Source organism: Balaenoptera musculus, chromosome X, assembly GCF_009873245.2.
Source record: "Balaenoptera musculus isolate JJ_BM4_2016_0621 chromosome X, mBalMus1.pri.v3, whole genome shotgun sequence".
Lineage (NCBI taxonomy): Eukaryota > Metazoa > Chordata > Mammalia > Artiodactyla > Balaenopteridae > Balaenoptera > Balaenoptera musculus.
The window spans coordinates 59057264-59078189 of NC_045806.1; the positions used below are offsets into that span (position 1 = coordinate 59057264).

The 20926-nt window shown below is 42.1% G+C and overlaps 1 protein-coding gene and 1 non-coding gene across 3 annotated transcripts in view; one reads left to right on the forward strand and one right to left on the reverse strand.

Annotated features, from left to right (window-relative positions):
* HDAC8 (histone deacetylase 8) overlaps positions 1-20523 on the reverse strand; it is a 238562-nt gene extending 218039 nt beyond the window's left edge. For both annotated transcript variants that reach the window (XM_036840554.1, XM_036840555.1), the window contains exons 1-4: positions 20093-20523; positions 19372-19424; positions 16673-16803; positions 14342-14483 (exon numbers count right to left, since the gene is read on the reverse strand). In XM_036840554.1, coding sequence (XP_036696449.1) covers positions 14342-14483; positions 16673-16803; positions 19372-19424; positions 20093-20317 — 551 coding nt within the window. In that variant the 5' untranslated portion in view covers positions 20318-20523. The remainder of the gene's footprint in view (positions 1-14341; positions 14484-16672; positions 16804-19371; positions 19425-20092) is intronic.
* Positions 17810-17913, forward strand: LOC118889394. Its single transcript, XR_005018528.1, has one exon. It is a non-coding gene; the product is annotated as a U6 spliceosomal RNA (small nuclear RNA).
* Positions 20524-20926: the final 403 nt, after the last annotated feature.

Genomic DNA, 20926 nt, shown 5'->3' on the forward strand with positions numbered 1-20926 from the left:
TCCCTACCCCCTAAGAAGTTTATATTCTAGTGGGAGGGGTGTAAGGCATGAAATAAATAATGAATAAGTAAATTAAATAATTTTTTAGACAATCAATAGTATGGAGAACAATAGAACAGGGAAAGGGCAATGGGAGGCTGTTTTTGCAGTGCAAATTTAAAAACGTGGTCAGGGAAGGCCTTACTGAGAAAGTGATATTTGAGCAAAGACTTGAAGGAGGTGAAGGGGCATTAACTGGGAGAAGGATATTTCAGGCAGTGAGAACAGGAAGGGCAAAGGCCTGGAGGTGGGAACATGCCTGGTATGTTCAAAGGAAAAGAGAAGTCCAGTGGCCAGATAATAGCGAGGAAAAGAAGAGAACAGTAGTTCTACAGGGGGGAAGGAGAAACAGGGGGACTGCACAGGGCTTTGTAGGCTGTGGTAGGCACTTTGGCTTTTACTCTGAGTGAAACAGGGAGCCAAGGCAGTGTTTTGAACAGAGGAGTAATAGGATCTGACTTCTGTTTTAATAGGATCACTATGTCCGCTGTGTGGAGAATAGACCAAACAGGGGCAAGGCCAGAAGCAGGAACACTAGTTGGGAGGTGGTTGCAGTAATCCGAGAGAGAGATGATGGCAGCTTGGACTAGGGTTGTAGTGCTGCAGGCAGTGAGAAGTGGTCAGATTCTGGATATATTTTAAAGATGGAGTTGGGATTTTTTACAGACTGAACATGGGGTGTGAAAGAAAGGAGTCAAGGATGATTCCAACATGTTTGGTTTCAACAACTGGAAGAGTAGGGCTGCCATATGAGGGGGGATTAGGAGTTAGCTTTTGAACATATATTAAGTTTGGGATGTCAACCAGACACCCACCAATCAATCTACTCTCTACCATCTCCTACCTAGCTATCCATTTACCCACTCAGATTTCTCTATGTCACAAATCCCTTGACATCTCTGTATGTCTTTCGGTGTGCCACTTCAATTTTACTAACAATACTGCCTCCTACTTTGGCAAGAAACTGGGTATTTTTGATGTCTCCCTTCACCTTACCCCCAAGAGCTAACTGATCACCAAGTTCTGTCAGTTATGCTTCTAAAATCACTCTCAAGTGCTCTTCTTCCTTTTCACATCCACTGTCACCACCTTTGTTCATACTTTCAAGATCTCTTCCCTGGTTTTTGAGCATAGCAATTTGATCTTCTCCTTTACTAGTGAGACTGGGTAGACGGGTCCAGTGGATCTGGGGTCAGGAGGTGGAGGCAAGGGGCAGGGCATAAGTAAGAGGGTCATTTACTCCCTTCCCTGGTATCTGGACCTGAAAGCGAATGCCAGAATTACATTTAAGAGAGAATGCTAGGGCTTCCCTGGTGGTGCAGTGGTTGAGAATCCGCCTGCCAATGCAGGGGACACGGGTTTGAGCCCTGGTCCAGGAAGATCCCACATGCCGCAGAGCAACTAAGCCCGTGCGCCACAACTACTGAAGCCCGCGCGCCTAGAGCCCATGCTCCACAACAAGACAAGCCACTGCAATGAGAAGTCCGTGCACCACAACGAAGAGTAGCCCCCCTCGCCGCAACTAGAGGTAGCCCGCGTGCAGCAACAAAGACCCAACGCAGCCAAAAGTAAATAAATTTAAAAAAAAAAAAAAGAGAGAGAATGCTGAGGTTGAGCTGGGAAAGCATACCTATAATAAGATTATGGGATCAAGGTTGCCTTGGGTGCCCCCCCCCAATACTTCCTGATCAACAACCTTCCAGTGAATCAGACAGTGGGCCAACCATGATGCCACTGGAAAGCTAACACCTCTTTCATGATGAAACTGGTCTCTCAGCCTTAGATTGCTGGGGCTAATTGCAGGGTACAAGGTAGACAAGTGCATCGGGGAGTAGCAAGACTGGATGAGTGATCATGGAGTGAGAAGGGCATGAAGTTCTAGGGGCTGCTGATGTAGGAGGTGTGTGGGCAGATGACTGAATTTCACTTCAAAGGTTTCCAGGTAAGAGTCCTTCAATTTATGCCATGGCAGATGGGGCTGTGCCAAAAGGAAATCACACCTGAATGATCCAGTTAGTGTAATTCATATATGGCAAACACTTTCTGGTGCTTAGTATGGGCCAAGTATTAGTCTATGTACTTTACACACATTAGTTCGTGTAATACAACTGCTTTGTGAGGTAGGTACTATTATTATCTCCATTTTATAGGTGAGGAAATCAAGGAACAGAGTTTAAGCAGGTTGTTCAAGATCACATAGGAAGCGGCAGTGCTGGGATTCAAACCCAGGCAGTGTGACTTGAGTCCCTGCTCTTAACCCCTCTGCCATGTTGTATGGTGAAAGCTAACAGAATGTGCCCTTGGGTAGTCCATACTTGGGTAGTCAAGATGTTGACCAGACTCAGGGATGTCAGTGGTTCTAGCAAATAGCCAGGGCAAGAGTGGGCTGGAAATAATTAATGCCATGAAGGGAAGAGGTCCGGATGGAGGGGTATAGTGGATTAGAAATGAATTCTGAGGAGGCTGGGGGTGGAGAACCAATCGTATTATGTATCAGAGGTGAAGCAGTACTGCTGCTCCACCAGGACTTGGTCAATCCATATGGCCTGGAAGGTTGTCTGCTGGTAGTGGTATGGTGGAGAGGTAAATGTGGGGGAGGAGGACTTTGAATGGCATTCTCCAAAACTAGTACATGAACTGGAGGCTGTGTTCAGAGAGCAGATGGCTATGGAACTTGTGAAAGTGGAAGGCCTTTTAGATGCATGGGCAGCAATGGCTGGGAAAGAGGGATCCACCAGTAAGAAGGTGTTACAGATATGGGAGGAGGAAAAATCTGCACTGAAGTTCATTGGGATGATATCCCAAGGACCTGAAGGTTACCTTGGTGTGTCTTTGTCTCAACTGCAGGATCATAGAGGTATACCAGAAGTTAGGTCAGATATGGGGCAACTAGAAGAACCCTTAGTCCAGGAATTCTCAAACTGTGTTGTGCATCAGAATCACCTTAGGGAGGCACTGGTTAAAAAAAAAAAGAATATTCTTGGGCTTTACCCCTAGCGGGTCTGATTCAGGAATCTTCATTTTAGAATTAAGATGCAGGTGGGCTGCAGGCCACAGTACGAAACACACTCCATGAGATTATATGCACGTCTGAATAGGCTATGTTGGCCCACTGGAGGGGTGCCCTTGGGCACAGGCAACCCCCGATCCTAATAGAATGGGGCACCTTGGAACAACATAAACCTCTGGGCTGCCCCAGGATGGACCTGGATCTTTATGTTCTACACTTGCACCTGCCTGCTCCCCATGCCGTGGCTGGGGTAAATGGTTGTGACATCCTCAGGCTGGAACCCATTTCCACTGCCCCTTGATTCTGAAATCTGCAACAGGATGAGTGTTTTGGGAAGGGTCTACTTGGCCTGGTATGGGCTGCATTTACAAGTCTGCCCCGGCTCCTCTGGGCTATAATGATTTGAGCTCATGATCACAAACTTCTTGTCCCTTTCAAAGGAAGTGTCTCCCTGTCTTGAAGGTGGCCTTGATCACTAAGAGCTCTCATTCCCACTTCGGGTAATTGGCCTTGTTTAGGGCCAGCTTAGGTCCAGAGATCAAAAGTACCCAGGTCCTCCTGTGACAGGACAATACTCCCCACCCATCACTCCCTCCTCACCCACACCCCCGTACCTGGATGTTGAAGGCATTAGTCAGTGGTATACACCAGGGCTGGGGTAGAAGGCCTTCAGCTACCGGAAGATCATTTTTGTGTCTGGGGACCAAATTCCTTTCTCCTTAAGAGAAGGGATACTGGGGAAGTGAAGATGCAGAGGTAGTAGATGAATTGTGGGCAGTATCAAGGGGTTGCTGACGTCTTCAATCATTTTAGGGACTTCATTTTAGAAAAATGTATATCTTATCCAGCACTACGTAAACTCTGCCCAGAAATATCACTTTCACACTTTGGGGCTTGGCCTGGGGATAGTGCTAATGTAATCATTCAACTACCACGTAGCTCAGACATTCTGTGACATCTCATTAAGTGAATTTATCAAAATATTGCCCAGGTAAATATTCTAGGAGGTGGTGTGTGATCTCATTTGCTGGAAGCAGGTGGGGACACTGCACAGGAATCTTCCACTCATTACCTTTCTTGATCCAGATGAGGTTGTAGGTGCCCCTAGGCGATAGATAGCTCTGTGAAGGCCAGAGCCTGATGGAATTGAGTTAGAAGGTTCTGGGTTAACAGAAAGGATTTTGAATAGTGATTACACTGAGGACAGAATAATCTTGACAAGAAGAACTCCCTGCTTTTTATTTTCAGAAAGGGTCTCAAGGTTAATGTGGAAGAGATGGAGAATCTGATGAATCCTGCTGCCAGCTGCTGTCCAGAGTTTTTATTTTATAGAAGGCCTTGATTTTAGACTCAGAGAGCACCTGCTCCTTAGGAAGAAGAAAAGTCCTGGATATCGGCACTACAGCACACTCACCCTTGCCAATTAGGGGCGGTCCCTCTGTCTCTTGGTAAGGAGTATCCTCATTTGCCTTATGAGTATGGGCTGGACCTAGTAGTGGAGGTCGAACAGTGAATTCATGTGATGTTTGGGAGGAGTAGGGGTATAGGGAAGGCTGGCAGTGAAACTCTGACAAAGCAAAGGGCCTGAGTCTTGAAACCAATCATGAATAGTCTACTCTCAGCCAGGAGCTTACAGGCAAAGGGGACATGGAAGTGCAGTGGGTGACAAACAGTACCAGGGCTGACTGTAGCTGGACAGGCAGTGGGACCCCACTGGACCAGAGACTTGCCTGAGAGGCTACCTAAGACCCCCTGAGTGTAACCCAATCTGGATATAAGTGACTTTCATCAAACACTTACTATGTGCCAGGCTCTTTGCTAGGCTCTTTAATGCAATGATCAGATTTAAGCCCCAGCACCCTATAAGGTGGGTACTATTATTATCCCTAATTTACAACTGAGGATACTGAGGCACAGAGAGGTTTTGCAGCTAGAATTCCCTGTGTAACACTGAACCACTGTATTAGACTATCTTCCCTAGATCTTGTCTGATCTGAGCTATTATGGGAAAGGTTTGTTTATTTTATCTTGTGATGGGTCTGTTCTGCAGGTGCCAGGATGGAATGGGTGTAAAGAGGAAGTGACAAGGACGTGCGCTCCATGGCTGAAGGAGGAGTCTGCCTTGGTGCTGAGGCGATGTGGCTGACCCTGAATCCAGGTTTCCATTTTCATGCGGTGATCTATTGGTTTGGAAAGGCTGGAGGTGGGATGGTGTCAGTAGAGGAGGGGGTTCTGGCTACTTGGTTAATGAGTTATACTGCACATAGAGCACTCTGGAGAACTGGAACTGGAATGCAATCCACTGTCATTCACTCTGTGCATAAAGAACTGGAGCTCTTGAGAACAGAGCTCTAGTAGCTTTGATCCTAACTGCTAGCTGGATGGTAACTAAGAGCTGGAGGTCTCGTTCTATATTCTTGTTGAGTTTGCCAAGACACAAGGCAGAGTTATATGGCTCTATCATTCACTGCCCTCAGGTGGAAGTCCCAGAAACCAATGGCATTCTAGGGCAATAATCTCTCCTCTCCTAGCAGCGAAGCAGGCAGAGGGGGCCCAGCTGGCACAGATCCCATGTCACCAGGTGGAAGGCTGAAATGTCATGGGATAAGATGGCAAATAACAGAATTGTGGCAAGAAGAAGGGCAGGTTGAGCTAGAGATGGATATAAGTCTTAAATGGACTATCAAAATGAGATAAAGGAAAATACTGGGAGCTGCAATGCAGAGTCAAACAGGAAGAGGTGAGGATGAGGAATAGCCAAAGTGGACAAAGAAGATGCGATCTCGGCAAATTCTGGAGGTTAGGAGTCACTGTCCTGTGCTGGGTTTTAATACCTCCTAGTACATGTTTACATGGAAAGAGTGAGTCCCATTTAAGGGGATCTAGATGGGACAAGATGGCTTCTTAAGAGACTGACTACAAAAAGCAGAATCAAAGAATTCAAAGAGGCCTGTGAGCAAGTGATAGAAGTGGGCAAGAGTCATTTCATGGAGAAAGTAGAGGCCATGGGGCCAGCACTCACTAGCAGGCAACCCAGATACTTCTCTGCTATACCCTCCTTGACTCCTTTTGCTCTGGCTTCAGAAGAGGTGGGCCTCCTCCTCCCAAAGCCATTCCTCCCATCCTCTCCTGCCTCCTCCGAGACTTTGCTCCATTTCTTATCCTTCTCATATTTCCATTATTTCCCTTTCAGTCTACAAATGTTCTCAAAGCTCTTAAAACAAACCCAACAAGTCAGCCCTCAACCCTTAGTTTCCCTTGGCCACTGCCCTCCTCTTTCCTTTCTTTCTCATTTGAACTTTTGGACAGATTAATGTTCCTTTCTTGTCCATTTCTTTAGTTCCTGCTCACCCCTCAACAGTTTGTATTCCCATCACTCTCCAGAAAGTTCTCTTACCAAGGTCATTAATGACTATATTAATTGCCAAATATGACTGACACTTCAGTACTGCTCTGGATTGTTGAGAGCTCTTTTCTTCTTTAAACTCTTAGGCTCCCTTGGTATTCTATGGTCCCTTTCTATTTCAATTACCTGGCCAGTCCTGATTGCTGCTTTTCAGCTGAACTCACTGGGGCTTCTTCTTATACTTGCCCATTACAAGTTGGTATTTCCTGGGGTTCTAGGCTCTATTTTCTTTTTCTCCTCACTCTCTGCCTTTTCCCTAAGTAATCCCACCCATTTTCCTGGTTTGCGCTACCATTTCATATACTAGCAACACATCTGCTTCTAGTTCCAGCTTCCACCTCCATCTCCAAATCTCAGAATCCAATTTCCCTGGGTACTACCTCTGCTGCATACCACCACCTACTCCCGTGTACTGAGGTGGTATAATTCAGGGGTTAAGTACACAGGTTGAAGAATTAGATTGCCTGGGCTTGACTCTCATTGCTCTGCCTTAGTTCAGGTCCTCATCACTTGTCAGTGAGAGTGCCGACACCCAATTCAGTCCCTCGACCTATAGTCTACACCTCCTTCAATCCATCCTCTATAACTGCAGTCAGTCAGTTTCCTAAAACACAAATCTAACCACGTTACTACCTAACATAATATTTCAGTGCCCCCCCCCATTTCCTACTGAGCTGGAGGTCTCGTTCTATATTCTTCTTGTTGAGTCTGCCAAGACACAAGGCAGAGTTATATGGCTCTATCATTCACTGCCCCCAGGTGGAAGTCCCAGAAACCAATGGCATTCTAGGGCAATAATCTCTCCTCTCCTAGCAGCGAAGCAGGCAGAGGGGGCCCAGCTGGCACAGATCCTGTGCCAGCTGGGCCCCCTTTGTGCCTAAAAAGGCACAGGAGCCTTTTTAGACACCTTTCTCAAAGTGTGTGCATCAGAATCATCCCTAGATTTTGAAAGTGCAGGTTCTGATGCCCCAGTCCAAACCTACCTGATCAAGATCTCTGAGAGATCTAGAAATCTGCATTTTTCAACTGAGTGATTCCAATATACATGAAGCCCTTCATGAGCCATTTCCTACTTTTCTACCTCATCTGCTGCCATTATCTACTTTGAACCTTAACCCTCCAGCAATGTGTGTAGTTCCCCCAATCCGCCAAGCTATTTCACAGTGCTGCTTCTGCAAGGCCCTTCACCTCCTTGTCTCCCCAGCACACTCCTCTCCATCCTTTGAAGTCTTCTTCACCACAACCTCCTTACTGAGAAATCTTACTTTCCTTCTCTACAGCTGTTTCTCAACCATTTTTTGATTATCATTCCCTCACCCAAGGAGCCTTTTTAGACACCTTTTTCTAATTGACCTCTCCACGAAATTTTATATCACAGATGTACTGTACATCTGTTATGTACTGTGACCCTTTGGAAAACCATAAACTATGTAACATCTAAGTTTCTTGCCGCCCCCGCCCCCCTACCACCTGACCCGGCAAGAATCAATTTTTGCTCCCTTGGGGGCAGTATCACCCACATTGAGAATACATGCTCTGCAGCAGCAGAAGACACTGCTATCCAAACCGGTCTTCTTGAGGTTCACCTTTGGTTTCTCTGATAAGTCTTTTCTGATTCTCCTCCTATCTCTCTGACCACTCCTTCTCAAGACTCAACTTTGTAGGTCTTTCTTCTCTTGCCTGCCTTGTAAACACTGGCATTCCACAAGGCTCATTATTTGAGTTTTTTCCCCTGTATTATTTTACACATGCTTCCCAGGTTATTTTGTCTATTTCCTTAATTTTAATTACCACCTATCATGCTACTGGCTCCCAAATCTGTATCTTCAGTGAAGATGATTCTCCTGAGCTCCAGCCTCTTGCTAGTCTAAGTACGGGCCACAAATTGGCAGCCTTTAGTATTGCCTGGGAGTTTTGTTAGGAATGCAGATTCTCAGGTTCCCCCAAGACCTGAACCAGAATCTCCATTTTAATAAGATCCCTGGGTATTTTGTATGCAGATTAAAGTTGAGAAGTCATAGGCTGGACCCCATTGCAGACTCTTTAATAGACATCTTTAATTAGATGCTCCATAGGCAGAGCAGTCCCCATCCCCTACTCTTCTTGGTTAAAGGTAACACAATTACTCAGTCATCTACACAAGAAATCTAGATCACTCCTTCCTTATCATTTATATCAAACTGGTTACCATTCCTACCTATTCTAGCTATTAAATGGCTCTTGAATTTATTCCCTCGTCTATGCTCATCACCACAGCTTTCACCTCCTTTAGGATAGATTATTATCACAGTAAAGGTCCTAACAGATTTCTCTGTCAACATTCTGGCCCCCAACACTCACCGATTTATGTACCAACTATCGCCAGAATCATATTCCTAAAATGCAAATCTGATCATGTTACCTCTTCCTGGCTAAAGATTCCTTCAGTGATTCTTTACTCTTTAAAACCAAGGTTCTTAACCAGGGATCCACACATGGGCTGTAGGAGATCCTTAGACTTTCTGAAACTATAAGGAAAAATTTGTGTATGTACATTTTTCTAGGGACAGTGTTATACAGCTTTCATCAGATTTTCAGACGGGTCCATGACCAAAATAGGTCAAGAACCACTGACCTGAAGGATCAAGTCCAAGCTGTTCAGCTTGACAAACAGGACCCTTCATACCTCTCCCACCTCACCTCCAGCAACTTGCCTATAGGAGCCCTTGGTTTCAGCTTTAATTATAGACTTGGAAGTGCCCTCAGCTTTCACGCCTCTGTGCCTCTGCACATGCTGTTCCTGGAATAACCCCAAGGTCACATACACAACTAGTAAGTGGTGCAGTCCACTCCTTCTGGACACCCCACTACCTTGTGTCTAACTCTAGCATACACCGACCATATTATGCCTCTATTGTAACAGCTTCCCACTTTGTTCCAAGCAGTTTTTATTATAAAAAGTTTTATTAATAAAAGTAATATAATCATATTAGAGAAAATATAGGAAAATATATGAAACAGAGAAAAGGTGCATGTATATATCTATGTGTGTATATACCCACATATACATATAGTATATATATAGTGTGTGTGTATACATATATATATATATATATATATGTATGTATATATCATACTATCATCATGGTCACAAAGTCACTGGCATCATTTTGTTGTATTTCCTTCTAGAAATTCTTTCCATATGCAGATATTTTTTACATATCTCTAATCAGAGTGAATATATGATGTTGTAGCTACCTGCCCTTTAAAAGCAAAGCCAACGATATACGATATGCATTTTTTCTTGTTATGCAGTTGCCCTAACCACCATTTTTAATAGTTATATAATAGCCCATCAAGTGGATATGTTGCAGTATACTACGTAACCATCCCACTGTTGTTGAATATTTAGGTCTCCTTCCCTCCTTTTTTCTTGGCTATTATACGTGAAAGAGAAATTACCATCTTCATATACACAGCTTTTCCATATTTTGGATTGGCTTATTTCCTTAGATTACCAAGAGTAATAGATGTATGAGTTAAGATCTTTCTTCCTTTGGTTCAAATTTGGTAGAAGTAAAATATATACATGTATATATAATGTTTCAATTTTTCTTCCTCTTAATTATTAGTGATACTAGATATTTTTTCATGTTTGTTTACTATTTGTTTCCTCTTTTGTAAATTGTCTGTTCATGTCTTTTACTCATTTATCTGAATATTAGTGTTTTAAAAAATCAGTTAGAATAGTTAATGATTTTAACCCTTTGTTAATATTTGCTGTAACTATTTTTTTGCCTCTTTTTATTTTGGTAAAATTTTAGCTGCAAAAGTTAGAAAAAAATCTCATTACAGAAATTTTGAAAACTAGAGAAACACATTTAAAAAAATCATTTTAATTCTGTCACCCTAACATAACCACTATTATCATTCCCACTAATTTTTTTTAAAAAATGCATGTATCTTACAAAGTTGTAACTGCAGTGTGCAAACAATTTTAAAACCTGCTTTTTTATTAACCCAGAAGTATTTTTCTGAAATGCCCCATAGTCTTCATAATCATCATTTAAAATAATAGCATAATATTCCATGGAATGGATTCACCCTTTCCTTATTGCTAGATATTCATGTTATGTCTAATTTTTTAAAATAAATAACACTGGTAAATATCTTCAGGTAAATAGTTTCTTTTCCATATTTTGAATTATTTTCTTAGGAAACATTCTCAGAAGTAGATTACTAGATAAAAGGGCATTAATACATGCTGGTTACCAAACTGTTTTCTTAAGGGGTTGACCCAAACCACACTATCACTAGCAAACTGAGTACCATTCTTTTTCAGTTCTATTAAAGATAAGCTTAAAAAGAGGCTACCTACTTATTTGCATTTCTTTGATTAGTAGTGATGAACATTGTCCCATGTTTTCCAGTTGTGCTTAAAACTCCTTTGTAAATTATCTATTCATGTTCTTTGCCCATATTTCTTCTTATACATCATACTGTATGAATGTCTGAGAAAATGCAAACCTGTCACATTTTGTCATATTTATGTCAAATATGACTTTCTAGTCTGTGTTTAGATTTTATTTTTGAAATGGCCATAAAAGTTATTTTGGTTTTAAAATTTTATACAAATATGTTGATCTTTCCCTTTGTTTGTTTTTCTTCTATTCTTTCCTAAGCTTAGAAAACTATTCCCCTTTAGAAGCCTGATGAATATTCATTCATTCTAGGTTTTTTTTTTCCTAATTTGCTTTTTTATATTTAACTCTTCAATCCAGCTGCCACTTATTTTAGTTTATTACAGGAGATGAGGGTATAAATGCTACAAGCTGTCACAACATCATTTACTGAACAATCCTTTCCAATCACTTGCAACACATCCTTTATAACTGATTGAATTCTTATATGCAACAGTCTCTTTGGGGAGTGTACTATAACATCATTTGGCTAATCTTATACCAGTGGTACCAGTGTTTTCATTATCATAGTTTTGTACGTTTAATATCTAATAGCATTAGTCTCTCATTACTCTTCTTTTGCAGAATTTTCTTTGAAAATCACTCTTCTTTGGCTTTCAGATGCAATTATTTGCTGTCTTACCTCTAAGAGATAAACTTCTTGAGGGTAGAATTGGTTTATTTCCTTAGAATATTGCTGAGAATAATAGTACTGGGTCAACAGGTACAAACATTTTCCCCACTTTTAACATTTATTTCCAAAGTTTTCAAAAAGAGTGTGCCAATTTCACTGTAATCCTGGCAGCACCTGGATATTTTAAAATAAAAGATTTTTTTTCAAAATTGGTAGGGGAAAAATGTACCATGCTTCAATTTCTGTATCTCTGCTTATTAGTGATGATAAAAATATGCTTGACACTATGTAGGTGCTTAATCAATGCATGTTGAATGAATAAATGGCATGTATGAACCTGTACATGTATTTGGGGATGCAGGGGTTTAAACAGATATTGTGGTTATAAAAGATAAATGCCCGCTAGATGTAAGTTTGTGGGCTAAATGCCTGTAGTCCATCTGCAGAGAGGTTCTAGATGCGCCAAGAACCCCTTGGAATTTGGACCTGAATTGGGGCAATCCCTAGAGACTCTTGGTAATTTATATTTACCACAGGCATGTCTGTTTCCAGGTAGGATCAGCTGCAAGCTGTCTGAAACAGTTAAGATAATGGCGTGTGGGTATGCCCACACCTGCATACAGCCCAGAGGCAGCCATAATTGGCTGGAGATAGAGTGTGTTTCCTTTGGCAGCAAAACAGTAACAAGAAGTGGCAGGTACCTGGGTATTCCACTGCAAACTGACCCAGGCCCTAGGAGGCCTTAAGTGGTGAATTTAAATACATAAGCTGCTCCAGTGTCACATGCAGAAACTAGAGCTGACTTGTAGGACTGGGCATTTCCCATGAAACCACACTACTTTTCTTTTCAACTTGCTAAGCATGAGAAGGCATAGAAGTCCTTGGTTCAGAGAAGCTTGGTTTTGTCCCTTTTATCTATAGCTTGAAGCAGACAGGGTCATTTTTTCCTCCTAGAGATCACTGTCTTGATTTTGAATTTTTTTAATAGAGCAAAAAACTAACAAAAGGCAGGTTGTTTCTCTTTGTTTTTAAGGCCATGTAAAACTCATTACTAAACACAGCTTCTCTATGCTCCATCACCTCAGTTGTAGATTCTAGTAGTAAACTTACTCAAGGATTTCCTTGGTCATGAAATCTATCCATTTGATGAAAAGAATTCCATATTATTACCTTAATCCGCATATGCTGAAATTGTGCTCAAGATTTTATTCTGAAAAATAAAGTGCTGTTTTCTCTAGACTCAAGAGCACTAGAGTATCAAGGTCATGGCAGATAGTATGAACAACTGGTGTGTGAATGATGCATTGGCAGTTCCTACCACTGCTGCTTTATTACACTCAAATAGCACATTGATAAATTCAGTTTTTAAACTCCTTCTCCTCTGGAGGGGGGTATAAATTAGGAGTTCGGGGTTAACAGATACACACTACTATATATAGAATAGGTAAACAACAAGGACCTACTATATAGCACAGGGAACTATACTCAGCATCTTGTAAAAACCTATAATGGAAAAGAATCTGAAAAGTATAACTGAATCACTTTGCTGTACAGCTGAAACTAACACAACTTTGCAAATTAACTATACTTCAATAAAAATAAATAAATAAATAAATAAAATCCTTCTCCTCCAACATGTACTACAGCCATCTTAAGCAAGATACTAAATGCTGAATAAGGCTCAGCAGTCCCTGTCAGACAGAGTATAGCTGTTTGAAATGTTAACATCAAACTCCAAAAGGACTTTTCCTGTAACTCTAAGTAGCACCCAACAGCTGTTTCACAAGCCCTTTCTCCTTAGGGTAACACCTAACTCTCAGTTGCCACTTTGCTGCTTAGAGATGGCAGCATAAGCCTCCTTTTTAAAAAATTTATTTATTTTATCTATTTATTTTTGGCTGCATTGGGTCTTCGTTACTGCGCACGGGCTTTCTCTAGTTGCGGCGAGTGGGGGCTACTCTTCGTTGCGTTGCGCGGGCTTCTCATTGCAGTGGTTTCTCTTGTTGCGGAGCATGGGCTCTAGGCACGCAGGCTTCAGTAGTTGTGGCACATGGGCTCAGTAGTTGTGGCGCGTGGGCTTAGTTGCTCCGCGGCATGTGGGATCTTCCCGGACCAGGGCTTGAACCCGTGTCCCCTGCATTGGCAGGTGGACTCTTAACCACTGCGCCACCAGGGAAGCCCTAAGCCTCCTTTTTGATTCTTCAGCCTTTTGTTTTAAATCTGTTCTCATCAATTCTCCATCTATTCAAAAATCTGTTTGCCACTCCTTTCAAGAACTAGCTCTAAAATTCACCTCTTCCAAGACTTCCATGATTAATTGCTCCCTATTGCTAAATCTCTTCAGTTCATACATATATTCATTTGGTACCAAAATTGATGTTGCTCCCTAATTATTCTAGTTTTAATAATGTTTCTAGAGTATAAGTTCCTTGAAGACAGGGGAATTTCCAGAAAGCTTAAAAGGAATTTAGAGATTGTCTAGCTATCTAGATTAATATCCTTTGCTCTGCCCATTTTCCTGATGAAGAGACTGAGACCGAGAGAGGTTAATCTGTCCAAGTCAGTCAGCCAAGTTTGTAGAAAAACTAGGCATAAAGCCCAGGTGCCCTGACTTTCAATAGTACACTTTCCACTATATTATGTCATCTTTTATTTTACTTGTATCTCTTCAGAAGGCGTAGTAAAGTGTCATACACACACACACACACACACCACATCTCTCAATAACTGCCAATACAATAAACATAAGAGTTTACATAAATAAGAAACTGACTCAAGGAAAGAGATAGAAAGCAGAAAGGTCATTTTCTTACTTCTTTGCATGATGCCACCCTCCGGACCAGTTGATCGCTACTTTGCACATTCCATCAATCAGGCACTGGGCAGCTGTGATTGTAGCCCCTCCTACAGCTGCTGCATAGTCAAATATTCCTTCAGTGGCTGGGCAGTCATAACCTTCAGGCAAACATCAGAAGAGCTTGTTAAAAGATAAGCTGGAAAAAGAGGGGTGTGATATTATGATTTATAATAAGGAATATACAGTTAACCCTTGAACAACATGGGTTTGAACAGCGCAGGCCTATTTACAGGTGGATTTTTTTTTCAGCAGTAAATACTACAGTATTACACCATTAGCGGTAGGTTGAATCCGCGGATGCGCGACTGCAGATGTGGAGGGCTAACTATAAGTTATACTCAGGTTTTCGACTGCACGGAGGGTGGGTGCCCCTAACCCATGCGCTGTTTAAGGATCAACTGTATTTCTTCCCAGTTTGTGGCACAGAGTTCCTAAAATTCTTGGAATTCCTAAATGATGAGTTATAGATGTGTCTTGGTCATATTAATGAGGTAATTTGTGGACCACATCTAAGGATGGGGGTTGGTTGCCAGTAGAATTATGAGGGTTGGAACTATCAGTTCCACCCCCCTGACCTCCTGTGTGAGGCGAGAGGAACTGGTGATTGAGTTTGTAAAAAATGAATAAACAGAAACTTCAATTAAATAGTCAGGAGACCAGAAGGGGGAGCTCTCACACCTGGAAAGATAACCAAGTTTAACGAGAAGAAAGACTTCTCTTCTTTCCTAGCAAGGACTCAGTCAATGAAAAGCCATGGACTCTTTTTTTTTTTTTTTTAAACCATAGCTCTCCCAAGTTCCTTTCCCTCTCTGTAAAAGTGTTCTCCTTCCCTTGCCATGGCTTGCCATGGTTGCAGACCCCAAATTGCAATTCTCTGCTGATCCCAAACAAACCCATCTTTGATGGAGAAATATCTGGCAGCCTACTTGTTTAGGTCAACAAGTTTAATCACCAATTGGCCAATGACTTAATCATTCATGCCTATGTAATGAAGCCTCCATAAAAACCCCAAAGGAGAGGGTTTGGAGAGCTTCTGGGTTGGTGAACACGTAGAGATCTGGGGAGAGTGGCACACCTGGAGAGGGCATGGAAACTCCACGGCCTTTCCCCATACCTTGCCTTTATGCACCTCTTCCATCTGGCTGTTCCTGAGTTATATCCTTTAATGATTAACTGGTAATCTAGTGAACATATGGGTTTCCTGGGTTCTGTGAGCCGCTCTAGCAAATTAATTAAATCCAAGGAGGGGGTCATGGGAATTTCTGATTTATAGAGAGTTGGACAGAAGTACAGGTAACAACATGGACTTGTGCTTGGCATTCTGAGTTGGTGAGGTTGCTAGAACCTCCAATTTGCAGCCTGTCAGCCAGAGCACAGGTAACAGCTTGGGTTTGCAATTGATGTCTGACGTGGAGAGAAGTCTTGTGGGACTGAGCACTTCACCTGTGGAATCTGATGCTCTCTCTGGGTAGAGAGTGTCAGAACTGAGTTGAATTGTAGGACACCAAGCTGGTGTCCTGAGCATTGTTTGGTGGTGTGGGGGAAAATTCCCCCCTCCACACATTGGAATTGGGTCCAGTACCCTATTAGGAGGAGTAGGTTGAGGTATGACAACAACATACCCTACCAGAAAGCTATTGTGCTAACATCAGCTCCAAATGAGAGCTAAACGCCTTCAATGTTGGGGAAGGAATTCTTTAGTATTAAAGCTAGAAAGACTAAACCTTGAAGATTAGTCACATCCTATAGATGGAGAAACTGAGGACTGAGAGGTGATATGTCATATCTGTGATGACACAGAGCCAGGTCTGGGACCCCCTGGTGTCTTAAGCCCGCACCCCCGCCCTACACACACACCTCCAGTCCAATGTCCTTCTACTAAATCATGCTGTTTCTCTAGACTATCCTATTGGCCACTTATGGTTTTTAAAAATGCAGCTGTTTAATGAGAGATAAGGTATCAAACTTAGCAAGAACATAAATATACACTGAAGTTAAAATATAAGGTCACAGGACAGTTAAATCAGTGTACATACAGCCAGACCCAATCTGGGCACTGCTATTAGGGCGCCAAGCAACTGAAAGGTTTTCCTCCATTTGATCCAGCATTAATTTTGCTCAACTCATATGGGAGTGTGGTTAAACAAAGAAATTAATATTGTGGTTAACATATTAGTTGTTAATTTAAAAGTATTAAAGACCATCATGCAAGTTACAAAAGATTAAGTAGTTATGATCTATAGATGGAGGTCATCTATCTCCCGTCATTGCCTAGTAATGACTTTACCTAGTCCATATTCTATGGAGTCTGGATGATCATCATCTCCTTCTTGGCTGACCTCCTGGAGATGCTGCAGATAGGCATCGGTGTGGAAAGTGGCCATCTCCTCCATGGAGGCCACTTTGGGCTTAACTATCCTAATAATAACAGGGAACAAAGAAAGGTGAGTGAGTCAGATCCAGAGTATGCCAGAACCTGGAAGCAGGAGCCAGTAGTTGGAGCAAAAATACAGCTTCCAGCTTCTGGTTCCAGGAGGCTGAGGCAATAAACACGTTCTGTTCCTCCACTGCAATACAGTCTTCATTTCCTCACATCTACGTGGTGACTCCATTAAAAAGGGGTGAGAGGATAGATATCTCCCTTGAGTTTATAGGCAGGCTAAAAAAAAAAGAGTTATTATATTTAAGTTAAATAATCAGGTATTAGACAAGTTTTGCTCTGTGAGTTACAACTTTCATGACAAACCAGTAGGAAGAGATATTTTCATTTGAATCAGTTTTCCTAATTGGGCAAATACAATCCTTTCAACTATATTTTTACTTTAATAGGCAGCTGTATTGTCGTGAATTTTGAATTTGGAGTCAGAGAACTGGCTTCCCGTCCTAATTACCAGCTCTATAACCTCAGATAAGCTGACTGTTCTGTAGTTCAGTTTCCTCATCTGTAAAGTGGGGATATCTTATGGGACTTAGGTGAAGATTAAATGATAACATACATAAAAATGCTTTGTGGATAACTGTCATTATTATTAATATTAAAGGATAAAACAATAGGCAACCAAAAAATGTGAAAGTTTCTATAATTGGTCCCTCACATCTGCCTCTGAGAGGAAGGAGAGAAGGAACAAATAGGCTGGAACTGGGCTTTGCTCAGAAGCTCTCAACCCACTGTTCACAAGAAGTGAAAACAGGAGTGATGGAGAGAATACAGGGTGCTAAGCTAACAACAGGACTTAACCACCTCTAACTTCTAGCTGCCTAGTCCCCATATCCTCTTCCTGACTCTGCCACTGCCACTACTGCTCTCGAGCCCTCACCACTCAAAGGGTGGTCTATGGACCAGCAGCAGCATCACCTGGGAGCTTGTTAGAAAGGCAGAATTTCAGCCTCCCCTCAGACCTACTGAATCAGAATTTGTACTTCAGTGCTCACTTCAGCAGCACATATACTAAAATTGGAATGATACAGAGATTAGCAAGGCCCCTATGCAAGGATGACACTCAAATTTGTGAAACATTCCATATATTTTGGATTGGGAGTTTGGGCTTAGCAGATGCAAACTATTATATAGAAAATGGAGAGACAACAAGGTCCTTTGTATAGCACAGGGAACTATATTCAATATCCTGTGATAAACCATAATGGAAAAGAATATGAAAAAGAATATATATATATCTAAATCACTTTGCTGTACACCAGAAACTAAGCAGGACTGTAAATCAACTATACAATTAAAAAAAAAAGAATTTGTGTTTTAACAAGGTGATTCATTTGCACATTCAAGTTTAAAAAGCATGACCCAGGCCACAGGGAGGCATTAGTGTTTTTTTTGCTTGCTGAAGGGGAACATGCCCATGAGTTTCTCCTCAATTAATATGGTTATACAGGCTACTACCATCAGCAAGCAAGCTCAGCCTCAAAAAGTAAATATATATAGCCAAGATCCAAGGAGTCTTGCTTCTTCTTCAAGAAAACATGTCTACACCCTCAGAAGTGATAACTCTGCCCATTACAATAAAAATTTTACAGTTTCTTGTACCATGTTTCCCAGCCCTAATTGCTCCCTCTTTTAATACCCTTCCTCTTCCTTAACAAATCCTTATTGAACGCCTCCCTACTTAACAGCAAGGAAATTAGACAGTTTTGCTTTGCTTTGATTTCTTGTTTGTCAAAGTAATTTTTTGAACTGTTGAATAACTTTAATGGAAAGCATGTAGTTTTTCTGTTTACCAAACATATGGGTTAAAAAACAGTTGAAAAACATTCATAAAGAAGATATTCAATAAATGATTTCGTTAATAATAAGGATAAAATTTACACTACCTTCTGGGAGATAAATGAAGCCTATCACACTAGCCATCATAGACAGATGCTCACCCAATTGGCCAGAAAATGTCACAAATAATCCTACAAGTGTCAGGGTTATAATATTTACTCTTATAATGACAAACAGCAAGTTAATTTTTTTGTTTTGTTTTAAAGAAGCACTTAGCTCTGTGCTGAGTTATGGCCTTGGTTCCAGGAGTTTCCTTTGGTCTTGACTGTCTCCAGGCTCATCATTAAAGTTTAGTGGTGGTAATGGTGTATCTAAAAGTCTTAAGTTGAACCCATACTCTCAGATCTGGCTTAGGAAAGACAAAAAACAAACAACCCCAAAACCAGAACACCTCCTAGCTGAACATCTTTTTTTCTATCAGATAGGTTTTAGTACCCAAATGTACTCACCCCGAAACCTCCACAAAACACCTATCCCTAGGATACTTCCCCCCCAGCAATAAAGTCCTATTTCTTAACTGCTTCATGCACTTTTTTCGAGTTTTCTTAATTCTTCAAGAGCTTTTATTAGGTTACAGGCAGATTACCAACACTGTGAATCACAAAAAACTTTTAAAAAAGGACCATTCTCTCCCTAATTAGCCCCACTGTGAAGCAGGAAGTTAAGGCTATGAACACCTGGGTTCAGGGCTCTGTTCAAGCACAACTTACCTCATTTGCTTATGCAGTGCATATGCTTCAATCAAGGAATGTACCATACTGGCCTAAAAACATCAGCAAAAAAGGAAGAAAAAAAAGGCAGAAAATAGTCTCAAATATTTAATTCAGAGAAATCCCATCGACTTCATCATCCTGAACAAAGGAACTAACTTTTAACTCCCCTCCCTTCTTTTTACTTAACAGTTACAAAGCACTTTAGACGATACAAAGTATCTAAATCGCTAAGGAGAAAGCTGTCGGGCCTTACGGAGGTGGTGGAACACTTTTCTCCTGCAGCTTCCCCTCGCTTCTTTTTACTTAACAGTTTAACTCCCCTCCCTTCTTTTTACTTAACAGTTACAAAGCACTTTAGACGATACAAAGTATCTAAATCGCTAAGGAGAAAGCTATCGGGCCTTACGGAGATGGTGGAACACTTTTCTCCTGCAGCTTCTTCTCCACTTCGGGGATCCCCGACAGTAGAGACACCATCCCCTCCATGCCATCCCCTCCCCCGTACCTCCACCCCACCCCCACCTGTCCATTGGACGCCCCGCTGCGCTCTCAGGAAACTCTAAAGGAACACTTCCTCCATCACCTGGTACAGCCGCCCAAATTTCTGCTGAAGATTTCCCCCAGCCCTGTATCCTCTTCGCTTCCTAATGCCCCCCCGTCCACCGGCCCCCCACCCACACCCCCAAAACCCACGGTCTTTCATCCCAACCTTTCTTACCCGTTTGGGGACTTTGGCCAGGGAGTCGCACATGCTAACATACTCGGGACTGTAAATGTAAACCGGGGGCAGCGACTGCCCACCGTCCGCCGGTTCCTCCGGCTCCTCCATCTTCCACTTACAGCCGTTCCGGAGCCACCGTCCGGATCCGGCTTTTTTCGGACTCAGCCCGGGCTCCGGTTCCTGCTCCTCTGATCGGCCGCAGCGGTGCTCCCTGGTCAACATTCCCTCCTAGTTTCGAGATCGCCGGTGACACTGTCCCTGCTCCCCATCCAATTGAAGGAATGCATGGGCCTTCTCAGGCCAGAACCCCTACATTTAGTGACTACAGTTCAAAAACGGAGGTCGGCAGATATAAAAGCCCAAATAACTGCCAATTAGGATCGATATTTTATAGCACAAATAAGCACAGTCAAAACTAACCATTGTTGCCCTACGGGGCCATTTGAGATGAAGTCAGACCAGCGTCGGAGCATGCTGGGAGATGTAGTTTCGAGGGATTTGAGTAGCGGAAGGAAGAGTCGGGGCTAATTACTAAAATAGCCGCGAATTTCAGTTTTAGCGCAAAAAAAAAAAAAAAAGGATCAGCGTCAACGCTTTATGAATTGTCTCAATCTGCAAACACACCCATATAAATATCTAAAGACAGACACAATGTGGCCACTAAGAGCCCAGCACCACCCAACACATCAGACGGGCTCTTTTTGGTGGGGGATTAATTAATGGTACAAACTGTTTGAAAAGTTTACACAGTCAATTCTGTGCCGCAACTTAGTTCACTGCTTTTCATCATTAACTATCCATGTCCATATAAGAGTTAACAATCTCAATAAT